The sequence below is a fragment of the Habropoda laboriosa genome, unplaced genomic scaffold, assembly GCF_001263275.1.
Source record: "Habropoda laboriosa isolate 0110345459 unplaced genomic scaffold, ASM126327v1 scaffold22, whole genome shotgun sequence".
Classification (NCBI taxonomy): domain Eukaryota; kingdom Metazoa; phylum Arthropoda; class Insecta; order Hymenoptera; family Apidae; genus Habropoda; species Habropoda laboriosa.
The window spans coordinates 1,097,805-1,113,396 of record NW_017100261.1 but is presented as its reverse complement, the minus strand read 5'-3'; the positions used below and the strand labels follow the sequence as shown (position 1 = coordinate 1,113,396).

Below are 15,592 nucleotides of genomic sequence, written 5' to 3'. Positions count from 1 at the left end.
GTTATCCGATGATAATACGGAGAATTTTTCTCGTACGTTTTTATCCACCTGCGATTTCACTACGTGATTTCACCCCTCTTCCACACTATCACGTTCCGTTCGAATCGGAACGTGAACGCGATAAGAGGCGGGAACGTCGCGGAATTTTAATCACGCTCGACGACGATTACGTCGCCTAAGAGGGCAGGTAGGGGTATATTCAGCGAGCAAGAAAATTGCGCGTCGAGGAAGCTTATATACAAGGGAAGAAATCGATCATGGCTATAAATCGACTCGCGGGATGACAGTCTCTGTCGCGTTGGTAAGATGAGAACGGTGTTACGTATTTAAGCTCCTCGGAGTATACTTACGTCGCTTGCCTGACTCCGGCCTAATTCATTCTCCGCGTATATTCGGAACTGATAGGAGACAGCTGGACGTAAACCGCTCACGTGAGCGTGAGCCTGGGTGCCTGGTACTGTCGTGTGGAACGTGTGGTCGTGCCATACTTCTGTAAAATATGTTTCGTGCCTTAGGAGAGAATCTGAAGTACCTGTTGAATGATCAGTTCGAGTATATTATTCGTTTACTCTTCTCCGTATTATCCGTATAGTATACTAAATCCCTTTTAGTATACCACAGCTGTAAAGAAAATTCTTTTGCCTCTGTTGATGTTTCTAAATCTCTAAGGTGTGCACAGTGGACCAGAGAGGTTCATAAATCATCCGAACAAAAGAATCGTTTAATTGAAGAGTCAATTACCGGTGTCTGTCTTGTACTCGATGATATACTGCGTGATAGGGCTGTTACCGTCTTGGCTGGTCGTCCAGCTGATATTGATATATCTGCTTCCTTTCTCGATCACGTGAAGATTCCGCGGGAAATCGGGCGGCTCTGGTCGAATTATCCCCGGATGAAAATAAATACGGGTCACTCGTTAGACTATTTCACCAAATGCTTCGCAAACGGAATCAGATGGGATTGTCTGTCGCGTGTACACGGGTTTGTTACGCGGAGTACGCGCGAACCTTCGCGACCGAAACATATTTCATTTCGCGGGGCTGGATACGCGGCGATTATCTCGTCTGTCGTTCGGTTGCACGGCCGGCACTTGTGCGAAAACGCATTAAATTAAATGGACGACTCGGTGTGCTCGCGCGTTCGTATACATTACGATAATTACGCGTAGCTCGACAACGTTATATGCAAATACCAAGAACCCGGAAACATTATCGAAATTGTCCCGTTTGCAATGAGCCGATGCATTACGCCGATAACGTCGCTACCACCGTGGATTATCGCGTCTATCGTTTGAAAAACGGCCTTTAATTTTTCCTCTTTTTCTTCCTTTTCTTCTTTTTGCCCCGATTTATCTGCGAGTGAGTGTCGTTAACGCGGAGCAACCGGGGACGTTGCGTTAATAATTCACGTTCAAGGTAACGATCGTCGAGATTGTCATCTCTGCTCGCGGTTAAATCTTCGCGTGTGAAATATGCATTCCCGGAAGTTTTCACTTGTTTTTCTCTTTTTTTTTTTACCTTGTATATACAGGTGGATCGTCATTTCGTCGCGGCCGTAGGCGTTCGAAGCGATGCAGAAATATCTGCCGCTGTCCTCTCGGCTTGTGCTGATGAACTCGAGCGTGCTGATACTACCGTCGGTGGTGTTCTCTTCCTTCAACGTGTACCGATAGTCGGACAGCTTCTGTTCAAGGTGCGCGCCAGCCTTCTTCCACAGTATTTTTAAGGGATGATCGCCTTTCGCCTCGCAACGCAGAGACGCGCTTGAACCTAGCCTCGCTGTTTGGTTACGATGTTTCTCCACGAAGTGTGCGGGCACTGTGCGGGATTATAGGGGACAACAATAACCAACGCTTATGTGAACAAGTTTTCTCTTTTTATAGAGACGAAAATTTGCTTCCCGTTTTTCTTATGGAGCTTTTTTTAAGACACACTTGTATGATCAATTTTGAAGATTGTTATTTCAGGTAATAAACGAAATATATTTCATGGAAAATGAAACTTTGTGTGATTTTATATGAGATTAAAGTATTATCTGTGGAACCCTCGTTGACTTTTACACACTGACCTTATACATATATCTTCGAGAATCTTTCTGTTACTTTCTGCTCTTCTCATTTTTCTCTTCTCAGAGATATACAGTCGCATCTACTCGAATGCTTGGATAGGCACCCTGCGTTCATACAATATTCTCGTGTACTCAGTCCGAAACATTCTTCTTTCGCACCTCTGTCACTCTTGCTTAAGTATACTCCGTTCATTCAACTCTCGTTTCACACTAAACACTTGCATGAAATTCTACAATTCTCTAACTCTATACTCACAAATTAATCCCACTTTCAAATCTCCAAAATCACCTCCATGTAACACTTCTTCTAACTCTATACTCACAAATTAATCCCACTTTCAAATCTCCAAAATCACCTCCATGTAACACTTTTTCTCCGCAATAATTCTACCATCGAACAAAAGTAAGGAAAAACCGAGTAGATTGTAGAAACAGACTATATCTCTATACACTCGTACCAAACCAAATTTCAAATCTCCAAAATCACCTTCTGTGTAGTACTTCTAGATTTCACCACTTCTCCTCCGCAATAATTCTACCATCGAACAAAAGCAAGGAAAAACCGAGTAGATTGTAGAAACAGTCTATATCTCTATACACTCGTACCAAACCAGAGGAGGATGTTAAAAAAATGCCAAATTTGTAGCACGCAAGGAAAAACCGAGTAGATTGTAGAAACAGACTATATCTCTATACACTCGTACCAAACCAAAGGAGGATGTTAAAAAAATGCCAAATTTGTAGCATTTCAGGCACCAAAAATTTTAACGAGGCACCATTCTATAAGTCCTGCGGCATCATAAATGCACAATTATTTATCTGAAATGTGATGGGAAAGTTATAAAAAATGTAGATGAAGTTGACGGTACTTCGAAATTCGAATTGAAACTTTCTGACTTTGAGATGAATGCATGAAATGAAAAAAATTCAAACGCTATTCTATAGAGGAAAGTCAATATTTATATAGTGTGTAAAAACATATTGCTCAAATTGCTAATTAATAACGATAAAACGCGAGAAATTAAGATAAGGTGCTACCATGCAAATATTCCGTGAAATGTGTTCGCTATTCTACTGTAACTTACTTCTAAAACAAGATGAAATGCATCGAATTGTTATTATATTTCATCCTTCTCTTCTTCAGATGACATTTTTTCGGTAAAATATTGATCCTTCTCTTCTTCAGATGACATTTCTTCGGTAAAATATTGGTTGAGGAAGTTGGCAGGTGAATACTGTTGCAACGTGTGAACAACACCCCGCTACACATTGGCCTATTTTGCACCCACAAATATGTCCAACAATAATATATAAACAAAGTATTTCATGGAATTGATGTGACGTGAGTGCATTTGAGTTTGAACTTACCTTACTACCTTGAGTTTTACTACCTTCACCTTAGGACTTATAGAATGATGCCTCGTCAAAATTTTAGGTGCCTGAAGTGCTACAAATTTGCCACTTTTTTAACATCCTTTCAAATCTCCAAAATCACCCTCTATGTAACACTTCTCCTCCACAATAATTCCACCATCGAACAAAAGCAAGGAAAACACAACTGCATACACTCATACCAAACCAAATTTCAAATCCCCAGAACCACCCTTTGTATAACATTTCTAGCTTCCACCACTTCTCCACAATAATTCTACCATCGAACAAAAGCAAGGAAAACACAACTGCATACACACATACCAAACCAAATTTCAAATCCCCAAAACCACCCCATGTACAACACATCCAGATTTCACCACTTCGTCCTTCGCAATAATTCTACCATCGAAGAAAACCGAGGAAAAACCGAGTAGAGTGCAGAAACAGCCCCGTAGATCTGTCCCCAGGGTGAAGTAGGAGGCGCCTTACCGTTCACAGTCAGATGTACGACTTTGCTAAGTCCAGCTCCGATTCCGTTCACCGCCTCGCACAAGTAAAATCCCTCATGGTCCTCCTGCACCCTTCCAAACACCAACGATCCGTTCGAGTGTATCCTTAAATCTTGCGTGTGTTCGTGCGTGACGATATCGCGATAATTCCCCGGTTTATTGCCGCTAGCACGTCGCCACGAGACCGCCGGCGGCGGAAACCCATCCGCGTGGCAATGAAGCACCAGCCTCGGCATCCCCTCGGAAGCGCGGACATCTTGGGGCTCCATCACCCAACGGGGCGGCACTGTTTCGCGGCACAACACACACACACAAACACAGGTGGTTAGTTAGCCGGAATACTGGCGTTCGGTAGAGAGAGAGAGAGAGAGAGAGAGGCGGCTTTCGCGCACCGTCGACGACCACGACCACCGTGGCATCTGAAATTTCATCGTACCGCCGCGCCGCCTCCTTCCACCCCACGATTTTACTTGCAGATCTCGTCGACTTTTAATGGATCCCCCGCTGCCTGACAGGCCGCGCGTCTCCTCTCTCTTCCCTCGCTTTTTTCCAGCAATTATCGCGGTCGAGCTTGTTAGTTCCCGCGGTATTTCGTTGCCGGAGAGAATAGAAGGACGGTGAAACGCGGTTATTCCCGAACCGGAATTGCGAATTCGATGATTTTGCAGGAAACAGAGGGTGGAATCGACGGGCGAAAGTACGAGAGAGGGACGTTCTCCACGATGGTTCCTTCCTCTTCCCCGTTTTCCTCTGTTTCGCGTGAAGGAGTTACAAGAGGGAGAGAATATTTCAGATGCCACTGCGTTCGTATCTAAGCTTATTGCGCCGAGGCAAGAGCGAACTTTCTCGAATTGGCCTACTGCAACTTCCTACTTCAGCGCAAAGTGAAACAAAAGACGTAATTTTGAGGGGTGCGCGTGCGGCCAACCGAGGGAGAGAAAAGAACGCAAACACGAGTTTCTATTGCTTTCTCGTGGGATCGCATCGATCGTTTAAGTACGGCACTCGTTGCGCGGTCAATTCCTCTCCCTGTGTCGACCGCGATAATAATACAGGCAAAAGTGGAACAGTGAGAAGGATAACGCGATAGGTAGATATGTAAACGCGATTTAATAAAGTGAACGAGAGACAGCGAAGAGACAAAAGGGGCGGTGAGAAAAAGTGGAAAGTGCGCGTGTGTCGGTGAAAAAGGGAAGAACAGTGCTCTTTATATGCTCGACAATTTTTCTGGTGACAGAACAGATCTAAATAACGGTGATACGGTAAACATCGTAGGGGCCACAGTGATATATATATATATAAAGAGAGACAGAGTGAGTGAGTGAGAGAGAGAGAAAGATAGAGAAAGAGAGTGAGAGCGTTGCAGAAATCAGTGCTGTGCGGACATTTTCACTGAAGAACAATGGCGGTGATTGTGCATTTGCGTACATACTCGTGAGAGGGGCCAAGGCCTTTTGTGTGCTCTTGCTCAAATATTTGCGTCGGCCAATTATTTTCGGTGCACGTATCAGCAGAAACAGCGGTACATGGCGAATAATTCGTAGCTTCAACGTCATCCCCTCTACACCCGCTCCTTCTTCTCGATCTTTTCGCTTTTTCTTTGGAGAAAACAACGCGAAACTCGGTTACCCACTGATTCTTCCCGAAATAGTTTCTCTACGGTCTCAGCTACGATCAATTATTCGCCACGTAACAACGTTCAATCGGTGCAATTTATACGTAGCCGTCGATTAAGTGGCCTCGGGGTGGAACACGGGAGCGGTGTTTCCGGGTGAAACAATAAGGCTGGTGTCGCGCGGAAGGAATTGGTGCCAAGTGGTCCATAATCGACTTCTCGATGAAATACAACCAAGACGGAAAGGTGGTAGGAGGTACTAGGACCAGGCGATAACAGAACGAAATAATGGACAATAAGAAGACATCGACGATGACTAAAAGAAACGAAAGAAAGAAAGGAACAGAACGTGTATTGGTGCATTTATATGCGTGTGCTGATCAAGTGAACGAGCCGAGAATCGGTGTTCCAAGTTGAACTTCGAGGCTGCTGCTGCTGGCTGCTTGGTACTCGTACAAATTCAAGATGAAGTGGTGCTACGCCGAAGCCGAATTTCGCAAAAGTGGCTGGTGCCCTTTCATGCAGAATCCCTTTCGTTCGGAGAGTACCGCGATCGCTGTTCCCGTGTCGTCGAATTTCAAGATCCCAAACTACGCTATCGCGTACACACAGACACGCTTTTCTACCACTCTCCAGGGCAGTGTCTTCCTTTACTCGACCCTCCTTATCTCTTTATCCTTTCGACGTTCTCTTACGGACTTGCGATACTTTTCTGTCCGTCGACAAAAAAGCCGCAACGAACTTTCCTCGAGTTTCTTTTTACGAAAACCGGGAGAAACCGGAGGAATCGTTTCGCGGATCGCGGTAAACTCGTGTTACTCGAAGATCGGGAAACAGTGCGATTATTATCATAGATTTGGTGCGCCTGTGATAGATACACAACTATATATTAGAAGAAAAGTACGGCGTGATCGGTGGGTGAGATAAACGCTATCGTAATTATTGTGCTGTGCTCAAGTGCGTTGGTGCGTCGCGTTGCTGGCTGGGCGGAGTTGTTGCTGCTGCTGCGTTTCGTTTTACGATCATCTCGGTTACCCCGGATCTATGTGTGCGTACAGAGAGTTTCGTTTGCACGTGTCCAACGGTGGACTATCGTCGAAAAATAGTATTATTTGTGAAACGCGAGAGACAAATATTTCGTTCGTGTCGTTTCCAATCCACGGTCCTGTACATTCTGTACAGACGTATCGTGTAAACTGTGTACTAGTGTTATCGCATCGACGGTTCTCTGTGGCAGATATACGTATATACTCGACGATAAGTCACGTTTGTTGGTAATTAGAAAAAAAAAAGGGAAAAAAAGACGAATTTGGATTTTACGTTCGATCCTCAAGATGAATTTGATAGAGTGGATAAAGCAGGTAAGATAACCGAGAGCAAAGTGAAAGACGAAAGAACCCGCAGCCCTAGCTAGACACGTCCCCATGCTATTTCGCGGCTGCGATGGCTGCGGCGGCTGCTGCGGCTGCACGGCTGCGTTTACACGTGATTACACAATACCAATGATAACAATTACAATATAGAATGTAAATATGCACGGGCCGGCTCACGGGACCGTTTAATTGCCCCTTGCGCCGCTAACGATATGGACAACCGTTTAAACACTCCAATGGCAATTTCTCACCGGCGTAAATAACACCGCAATAATCATTTCGCCGCGAACCCTCTGCCTGGCGTGAAAATTCAAAGATCCTCGAGCGCGAAAATTCTCGTTGAAGTAACACTTCGAAAAAGAGAAGTCACAAAAACACACACTTACATCACACTCGAGAAAATTGTGACAAAAACGCGAGAGGCAATCGAACGTTCCGTTTGCTAAGTACAAGTCAACCGGTGCACACAGAGATAAATATATCGGCAAAGATGTATAGACAGTGACAAGTGGTGCGCAGCCAGGTGCAAGAAAATAAAACAGAAAATAGTGAGGTGTGAGTAGAGAGATAGATATAGAGTGAGTGAGTGAACGACATTTCGAAAAAAAAAACAAACGAAGAAGTGAGACAGTGCTTTCGATATTTTTTTCTTTTACGAGCTTTGCCCGCCGGCTGCGGCTTTCTCTCGGTCTACTTTACCACGAACGATCAACTCGGCCGTCCAGAGGACCTCGGCCACCGAATTGCGCGCCAGGCAAGTATAGTTGCCGGTGTGCGCTGCGCTCACGCGCTCGATAACTATGGTACTGGAATGGGCGTCAATGTTGGTTACGCGTAGCCCGGCGGGTGTCTGCGTGTGTCTGGGACCGGTTATCCCGGTGTTCCCGAAGCCAGCTGTACTGGGCCCGGCGATCGGCTCGCCGTCCTTGGACCAGGCGATCGTGAACGGAGGATCGCCCTTCTCGACCATGCAAGTTACCTGAGCACGCACGCCCTCCGACAGATCCTTGTTAAAGCTAAAGGGAGCTATCGTAGGTGGAACTGTGAAAAAAAAAAGAGATTCAAGCGGTGAGCGTGTGTGTCATAAACGATGTGTGTGTGTGTGCGTTTGTGTGTAAAGCGTGTGCAAGTGTGTAATATATCATGTCGACGTTTGTGCATATGTGTAGACGGGGTTAGCAGAGTACAGGCGGGATTTCGATCGTCAGATCCTCCTCTCTCCATGGTCCAGAGTTCCGGGGATGTCTGCATCGCCGTTGACACGCTTCCTCTGTTGAATGATCGATGCGAGTTTAGGTGCTTCGAAAATGTTTAGCGTACGCCTATGCTTTGGAGTATTCGACAGTGAGGATTTATCGAGACGGATGAAGATCCTTGGCGCGACTAAAAGTGAAGGATAGAGAGTCCTTGGCAGCTTTTTTTCTCGTTTGCGTGGATCTTACTTGGGAATTATTATCCTTCGTGTTGGATTATGAGTGTACTTAGATGTGTTAGGTCATCCTGTAAGTTTCTACGATTTTAAGCCATTCATAGAAAAAACAAGATCCATTGAAATCCAATTCGCTACTTTATGAATCTGCAGCGATAATGGTACCAGGTCTCAGGAAAGTACAGTGAATTAATTCCCACATACACCACCAAACTGTGAGCACGATTTTTTTCTCTTAGAGGTTCGAATTTTTATGTACACGCAATTAATTCTCTTTTAACATATTATTAATTCCGAAATAAACCACCAAATTGTGAGCAGGATATTTCTCGAGCGTAAATTAGCTTTGAGTCGGGAAGATTCGTTCGAATTTTTACGTACATGAAATTAATTCTCTCTTAATACATTTCTAAATTATTCGAACCAAAAGTGTTTAATTTCAGAACGTTATAAAGCCGCATGAACTTTCAGGACGACCAAATATCATCCCTCTCTGCGCTAGTTGCCCCACGAACCTTCGATTACAAGCTATATCCTTAGAAGTATTTCACGTTGTTCAACGAATTTTCATATAATGTACCAGGTAGTTTGTTCAATTAAAGCGAAGCAACACAATGTATCCATCGAAATGTCACTCTCGTTATACGTTGCACCGCTAGGAACGGGCGAAATTGGTAATCTGGTTGAGAGCGCTGCTAGGCAAATGTCAGTTGGCCAAAGAGGGGATTTCACGTGCAGCATCTCTGCATCGAGCTCGCTTCTCGGCCATGCAAACCGATGTCCTTTGAAGGATTACACCTTTCTAAGTCCATTAACCTTATTGAAGCGACGCTCGAATCTATCGTATCGGCTGTGTGTGGCTCGCGCGTGTATTACGCCGCCCGTAATGGACGCTGGGGCAGGGTAGGCGTAATGCGATAACATCAACGCTGCTTATCAACTCGGCTGTGCGTCATTACGCGTACGCCATTATATACATATATCTATATCTATAGAATCGTATTAATATTGACGAAGTCACGGGGGTCGCTTCGATATGGTTATAGCGCGAACCAATGGCGGTCCGTTAACGAAATAAACCAGCTATTTATGTTAATTAAAGGTACTGAAAGCCTTTGGAATTATCGAGATATCGCTCCTACCGTTTCGTAGGATATCCGCTCTATCCTCGCGATGTAACACCTAATATCTAAGCTGAAATTGAAAATTTTTCCAATTGGACACGCACCTCTTTTCCATTAGCGACGGGTCGATATAAGACGAGCTTATAGTGTATTTAACATCACGTTTGGCAAAATCGAAAAAAATTCCATTCTAATCATCGCGCGTAAATTTCGGTGTTTTTTTTGCGCTGTTCGAAATATAGTCGAGGGGCGACGAATACGGGCATTGTGAGAACGAAAACGTTCCCCCATCGCGAATATTTCGCCGACTGTTCAGTACGGGGCAGGTCTCGTCGCGGAAACCGGACGTAATGCCGTAGAACGACAATAATAACTCGCCTCGTTGGCCCCGGTTACATAGAAAGAGATATACAGGAGCGCGTATCCCCGGGTACATCCAGTGGCCCGGAGGTATTAGAACAGAACGTGGCTGGTTGTTTGAGAATAATTGAGAAACCGAGCAGCGAACGGGGGGGTTGGTTCGCGGCAGATAGCGCAACGTTACATGAGTAATGCCTAAAGAGTGCCATCGCCCTTACGGTGTGCAGGTGCATGTGACGTACACCGATACGCGTTAGATATTCATGTGTTTGTGTGTATGTATGCACACGGTATCAACCGAGTTACGTGCAGCGAGACAGTTCGATAAACGAACAAACAAAACGAATTCATATGTGTTTGACGATAAACACGGCTGACGTTGTTCCAACAGAAAGAGAACGCCGTTTCTGTGACGAGTTTCGTGCCTTGCACACTCCAGTAATTAAACAAAAGGGAGAAAAATACACACGGATGATCCTACCGGCGCGGCGTTCATCGTTTTACGGGAAAAACTACTCGCGGGATGATGGACGCGACTGTGTTTGTAGTGTTCGAGGAACGTTCCAAGGATTTGGTTTGGAGACAGGGTGTATAGCTGGTGGAATTGTAAATTTGGAGGGTATCGCGTACCTGAGTACACTTTTTGAGGAACTTCTTTGTAGAATTTTTGTGTGTACTTTGATACTTTGTGGGAGAAGTTAAGAAGAACGGGGAGTCTGTAAGTACAGTTGACGGAAGCGATACAGCGAGGTTGTGAATTGAAATATTGAACGATATTGCACGCAGGATATTGTGTCGTTGTAAAGTTTCTGTTGATATTTTTTCTTAGAGATTGATACGCAAATATTCTAAATATACTACCGTGCAAAAGAAATTCTGAGTTGACATTTGCTACTTTAACTTTGACGCCTGATAAATTTTACTACCCCGTTGTATCGCTTCCACCGACTATACCATTGACAAATCACCGTCGTCAGACACCCAAGGTTCTCTCCCCAAATTTCCAAAAATAAAAACTGAATAAAACAGATCAATTAAATCCATCGAGTGCATCTCGTATCGATCGCACATAACGATCCAAAGTCTACAGCCCAAGGGCCAGACCCTCAGACTCTTAATCCATCCTACTAGCAGGAGCAAAAAAAAAAAAAAACGAGAAAAAGAAAGAAAAAGTCACATGAAAAAAAAAAACCAACGATCATTTACAGTGACAGTGGTTGCACGCGTACACACGGTAGCGTGCACACAGAGCGAGACGCGTCGCGACGACGCGCGTAACCGAGGATGCTGTTTCGGCTCGCCGCTTGTCACGGCACGACACGTTAAAATCACCCTTAGGCCGTTCGTTTCGTACGTCGGCCAAGAGTTTCGTTCGTTCGTTCCGCTTGCACTGATTTGTTCGTCTAGAGAGAACTTGAGGGGGGTAGTAGTGGTGGTGGTGGTGGCTGGTGGTGGTTTTTAATGCCAACCGCCCCGACAGACGACGAAAACGAGGAAAAGCGGAGCTGGCTGGCTGTGGGCACGAGCGAGGAGGAAACGGCTCGGTTGGTCGCGTGTGCCACGCAAACGAGCATGGAAAGAGCGACGAGGGAGGGAAACAGGGGAAAAAAGGAGGGAAAAAGGAGAAAAGAGAGAGAGAGGAAAAAGGAAGGAGGAAGGGGGAGAGGAGAATCCTCGCCCGGAGGATGAAGAGTGGCAACGATTGATCTTGCGCGCTTTTGCGCCGGGAGTTTCCAACCGGTCGAGAAGTCCTGGGCTGTCGAGTGCCGCGTGACGATTAATATCGACGATGCCACCACGGGTACACTTTTTCCTTCGTTTTTCCTGGCCGTTTCACGGCCATACCACGCCGGCCTCCCTCGTCAGCGGCAATTGCAGAATTTATCCCCGAGCCCAGGGTGGGGAAGTTATTAGAAAGAGAGAAAGAGAGAGAGAGAGAGAGAGAGAGAGAGAGAAAAGAGGAGGTCGCGAAAACGCGGTCGGGTAGAATAGAAACGAGAGAAAATAGAGCGTGAAATCATACGTCGGGCGTGTTCGTCGGCTGTTTTGAATGGGAGACAGGCTGGGAACCGAACGGAAAATTTTGCTAACCGAGTTGTCGGAATTGGGGGGTTGGAAATAAAAGACGATCGTGGCTGAAATTGGTGACCGCCACCGTACAGAGAGAGAGAGAGAGAGAGAGTGGGAGAGACAGAGGTAGAGAGAAAAAAAGAGCTTCGTAGAAGGCAAGGGGGTGAGAGAGAAAGGGGGAGAGTGAATGGTTCGCGCGGTTGCTGAAAAGTTGTCGGCTGACGAGCGGAAAACGCTTCGCCGCGTCGTTTCGCGACGCGCGAACTTTTCATTCACGGGTGATTGTACGCGTTCGCGATGCCGTTTCTCTGATCACGGTGGTGAAAATTGAAAACTCAACGCGTTCATCCTATATTATACACTCGTAGAAATTACTCCAACTTCATTGTATTACCCGACAGAATCCATATCTTTTCTCTCGACCAAATGCAAAAAATACGCACCACCGTGATTCGTCGCGGCATCGACGCGTTTTCACAAAGCGAGACAGGGGTTGTTTTCTCAAGGTGGCTGTTAAATTTGGAGAAAAATCGTCGGAACGTGAAAAGGAACGTTCTCTTTTTTCTTATTCTTTTTTTCAATAATCGACGAAGAAAGGGGGAGAGGGAGATGGTGAAAACCGTGCTCGTCCCTGCATACCGTGAACCAATAGCGATGCCATGCGAGACGTTTCCGCGGCATCGTTGCTCGCGACGCACGTATAGTTGCCATTATGCGCCGTGGTCGCGCTCTGTATCATCAACGTGAGATCGTATTCGCCGATATGATGGGTGGTCGTCTCCGTGGAATTCAATGGCCTGCCGTCCTTCAGCCAGGTGATCTTCAACGGTGAATCGCCTTCGCTGACTACGCAGGCCATGTGCACCCGCGCGCCTTCGTGTATATTGTCAGGAAAGTTAAACGGATCGATTTTAGGCGGTACTGCAAAATTACAGGAGATCACGACACATTTTTTTTTTTCTTCTTCTTCTTACTTCGTCACGACGAACCCACACGAACAACCTTATACGTACTTACGTATGTACATGTACCTTCTCTGTAACGTCTGTCGAGTTCGTTTCGTCGTACACGTCGTTATCTTTCATTTAGTTGGAAGAGAATGACACAAGAGAGAACTGTGTGTTCTCTTCGTTACTTTTTTCCACGATCAAGAACATACGGTGTCTTTCTCTGTTGAAACGCGATTCGAACGCGACTAAAGGGTAGACGCATCGGTCGTTATCGATGGACGCGTCGTCGACGCGTAATTTCGATTGCCCCTGCCATTCTTTTCGGACCACGCGAACCGCGATCGCTTCTGACTCGACGCGAACAACGTTTTCAATGCTCTCTCTTACGAAACGATCGGTCTTTTTGTCACGCGACGTTATTCCTCTCGATTCTTTCGAGCTGAACGGCACACAGTTTCTAACGCGAGGCTGATTACATACGAGTATGTAACTGCCGGTGCTTCACAGTCGTCTGGATACTCGTTGTTTTTCCTTTTCTCTCTAATTCGTTTTTTTTTTTTTGGAAAGATTCACGACACGTTTCGTGTGTCCTACCTGTGAAAGCGTGACTCAGCGTGATCGCTGGGGAAAAATCGTGGACCTGAAACCGTGATATCGATCGAAGAAATGTCTTTCACAGTTCTTATCGATCACTGTGCGCTACAATTGGATGCGAATAAATCGATTAAATAGTTAGAAGGCTTTAATTGAAACCACAGCGTGTATGACCATCAAACAAACGAATCGTAAATCAACGAGATGCGGTATAGATTTCCAGGTCAAATTATTCTTACGCGATGCATTTCAATTTCGAGTGAAATATATATTCTAATTTGCGAATGGCCGCGTGCAGCGCGGGTTGCCTGCTTCAGGGGAAATCCGAGCCGGGTAGAGTTTCCTTCTACCTGCTATAGACTTCAATTTATAAACGTCTCCAGGAAGCCGTTTAATTTCGTACATCGTTCGAAAAACAAACAAGAAAAAAAAAGAAAAGAAAGTAAAGATTCGCTTCGGTAAAAATACTCACGGAAATGTACGAAAAAAATTTGTGCTTCTTTCTGTTAAAACAAACGCGAGAAACGTCATGCATCTCGTGTCGAGACAATTAGAGTTATGCTCTAATTAACGCTAACCGAAAGTTTGGAATCATCTGTCAATTTACGTCAATATCGAATCTTCTACTAATTCTTCATAGATTTAAAATTGATGTCATGGAGATTAATAGTATTTCATCTCTTCGAACGATAAAAATCGATCGAGAAATAACAAAAATGGCAAAAATTGAGTTAAGTGATAGAAAATTCGTTAATAGTTCTTACAATCGCTACCATTTTTCTGGAAATTTTGTCAGTTCACATCAATATCGAATTTTCTACTAATACTTCATAGTTTTGAAATTGATGTTAGCAGTTCATCTCTTCGAATACTAAAAATCAATTGACAAATGACAAAAATTGAGTTAAATGATAAAAAATTCTTAGACAATTCTTTACAACTGGCAGTGCACAGTGATTCCAAACACAGCCGGTACTGCAAGTATATCTCGTTTGAACGTGATCATTTTAAGGAACGAAGTATGTACACATATGAAATTCCTCGAAATTTCAGTCTGCGCTCTATGCACGCCTCGAAGAACTGATTTCTCGACGGTGGTTGCGTTTGCCGGTTCGCGATTACAAGGGGTGCCCTTCCTCCGAGTAAAATCCTGACAGAGCGGATCAGCTCCGGTGACGAGAGATACCGCCCTCGTACACGCTGTTATTCCAATTTGAGCAGATACAATCTTGGTAGCAGGGAGACAGACAGACAGACAGAATGAAGACGGGTGACGGGAAGGAAAGAAACTTTACCTTTCACTTCGATGTGAACCGTCTGGGAGTCGGAGCGGCCTTGTTTGTTCTTCGCGGTGCAAGTGTATGCACCGTGATCGGTACTCCTGTCGACGTGATGCAGCACCAGCGTGCCGTTTGGGAACACCTCCTGACGCCGACTCGTCGGCAGCACTTTTCCGTCTGCAGGTACGAGAGGGGGGAGAGCATTGTCTCAATTTGACGAGCCAATTTCTAAGGGGGCGACTCTTTTGTCTCAGCAGTGAAGGGAATGGAGTGGAGTGGAACGAGGGTGGGTTGTACGTTATTATTCTTTATTGGGGAGCAATTGGGTGTTCGAGGACTATTTTTCCATACCTTGGTAATGATGAACATTGTAAGAGGAGCATTTTATTGTATAAGGATAAAGTAATACACGGAGAGAACGGTAAGGTGTTGCGTGAAAGGGTGAGATCTGGGGTATAGTCGGTGGAAGAAATATAGCGAGATCGCCAAGTGTTGCATAGTGACACAGATTGATCAGTGATATCCAGGGTTAGTGTTATTTTAGAATTTTGATTGAGATTACATCTTTCGACTGAGAACTGAGATTTTGGGTCCTATTGTCTCAGATTCCTGTCGATATGTAAATTTTGCTAGAATATGTAAAGTTTGAAACCTGAGAAATTTAACGAGTAAAGTATTAAATAGTGACACAGATTGATCAGTAATATCCAGGGTCAGTGTTATTTTAGAATTTTGATTGAGATTATATCTTTCGACTGAGGACTGAGATTTTGGGTCCTATTTTCTCAGATTCCTGTCGATATGTAAATTTTGCTAGAATATGTAAAGTTTGAAACCTGAGAAATTT

The 15,592-nt window shown here is 44.9% G+C and overlaps 1 protein-coding gene across 1 annotated transcript in view; it reads right to left on the bottom strand.

Moving 5' to 3' along the window:
• The window catches only part of LOC108572725 (Down syndrome cell adhesion molecule-like protein Dscam2), a 110,204-nt gene that overhangs the window by 12,262 nt on the left and 82,350 nt on the right, over positions 1–15,592 (bottom strand). The window contains exons 9-13 of the mRNA XM_017935001.1: positions 7,638–7,979; positions 3,931–4,236; positions 1,518–1,817; positions 742–873; positions 351–490 (exon numbers count right to left, since the gene is read on the bottom strand). Of these exons, the coding sequence (XP_017790490.1) occupies positions 351–490; positions 742–873; positions 1,518–1,817; positions 3,931–4,236; positions 7,638–7,979 (1,220 nt within the window). The remainder of the gene's footprint in view (positions 1–350; positions 491–741; positions 874–1,517; positions 1,818–3,930; positions 4,237–7,637; positions 7,980–15,592) is intronic.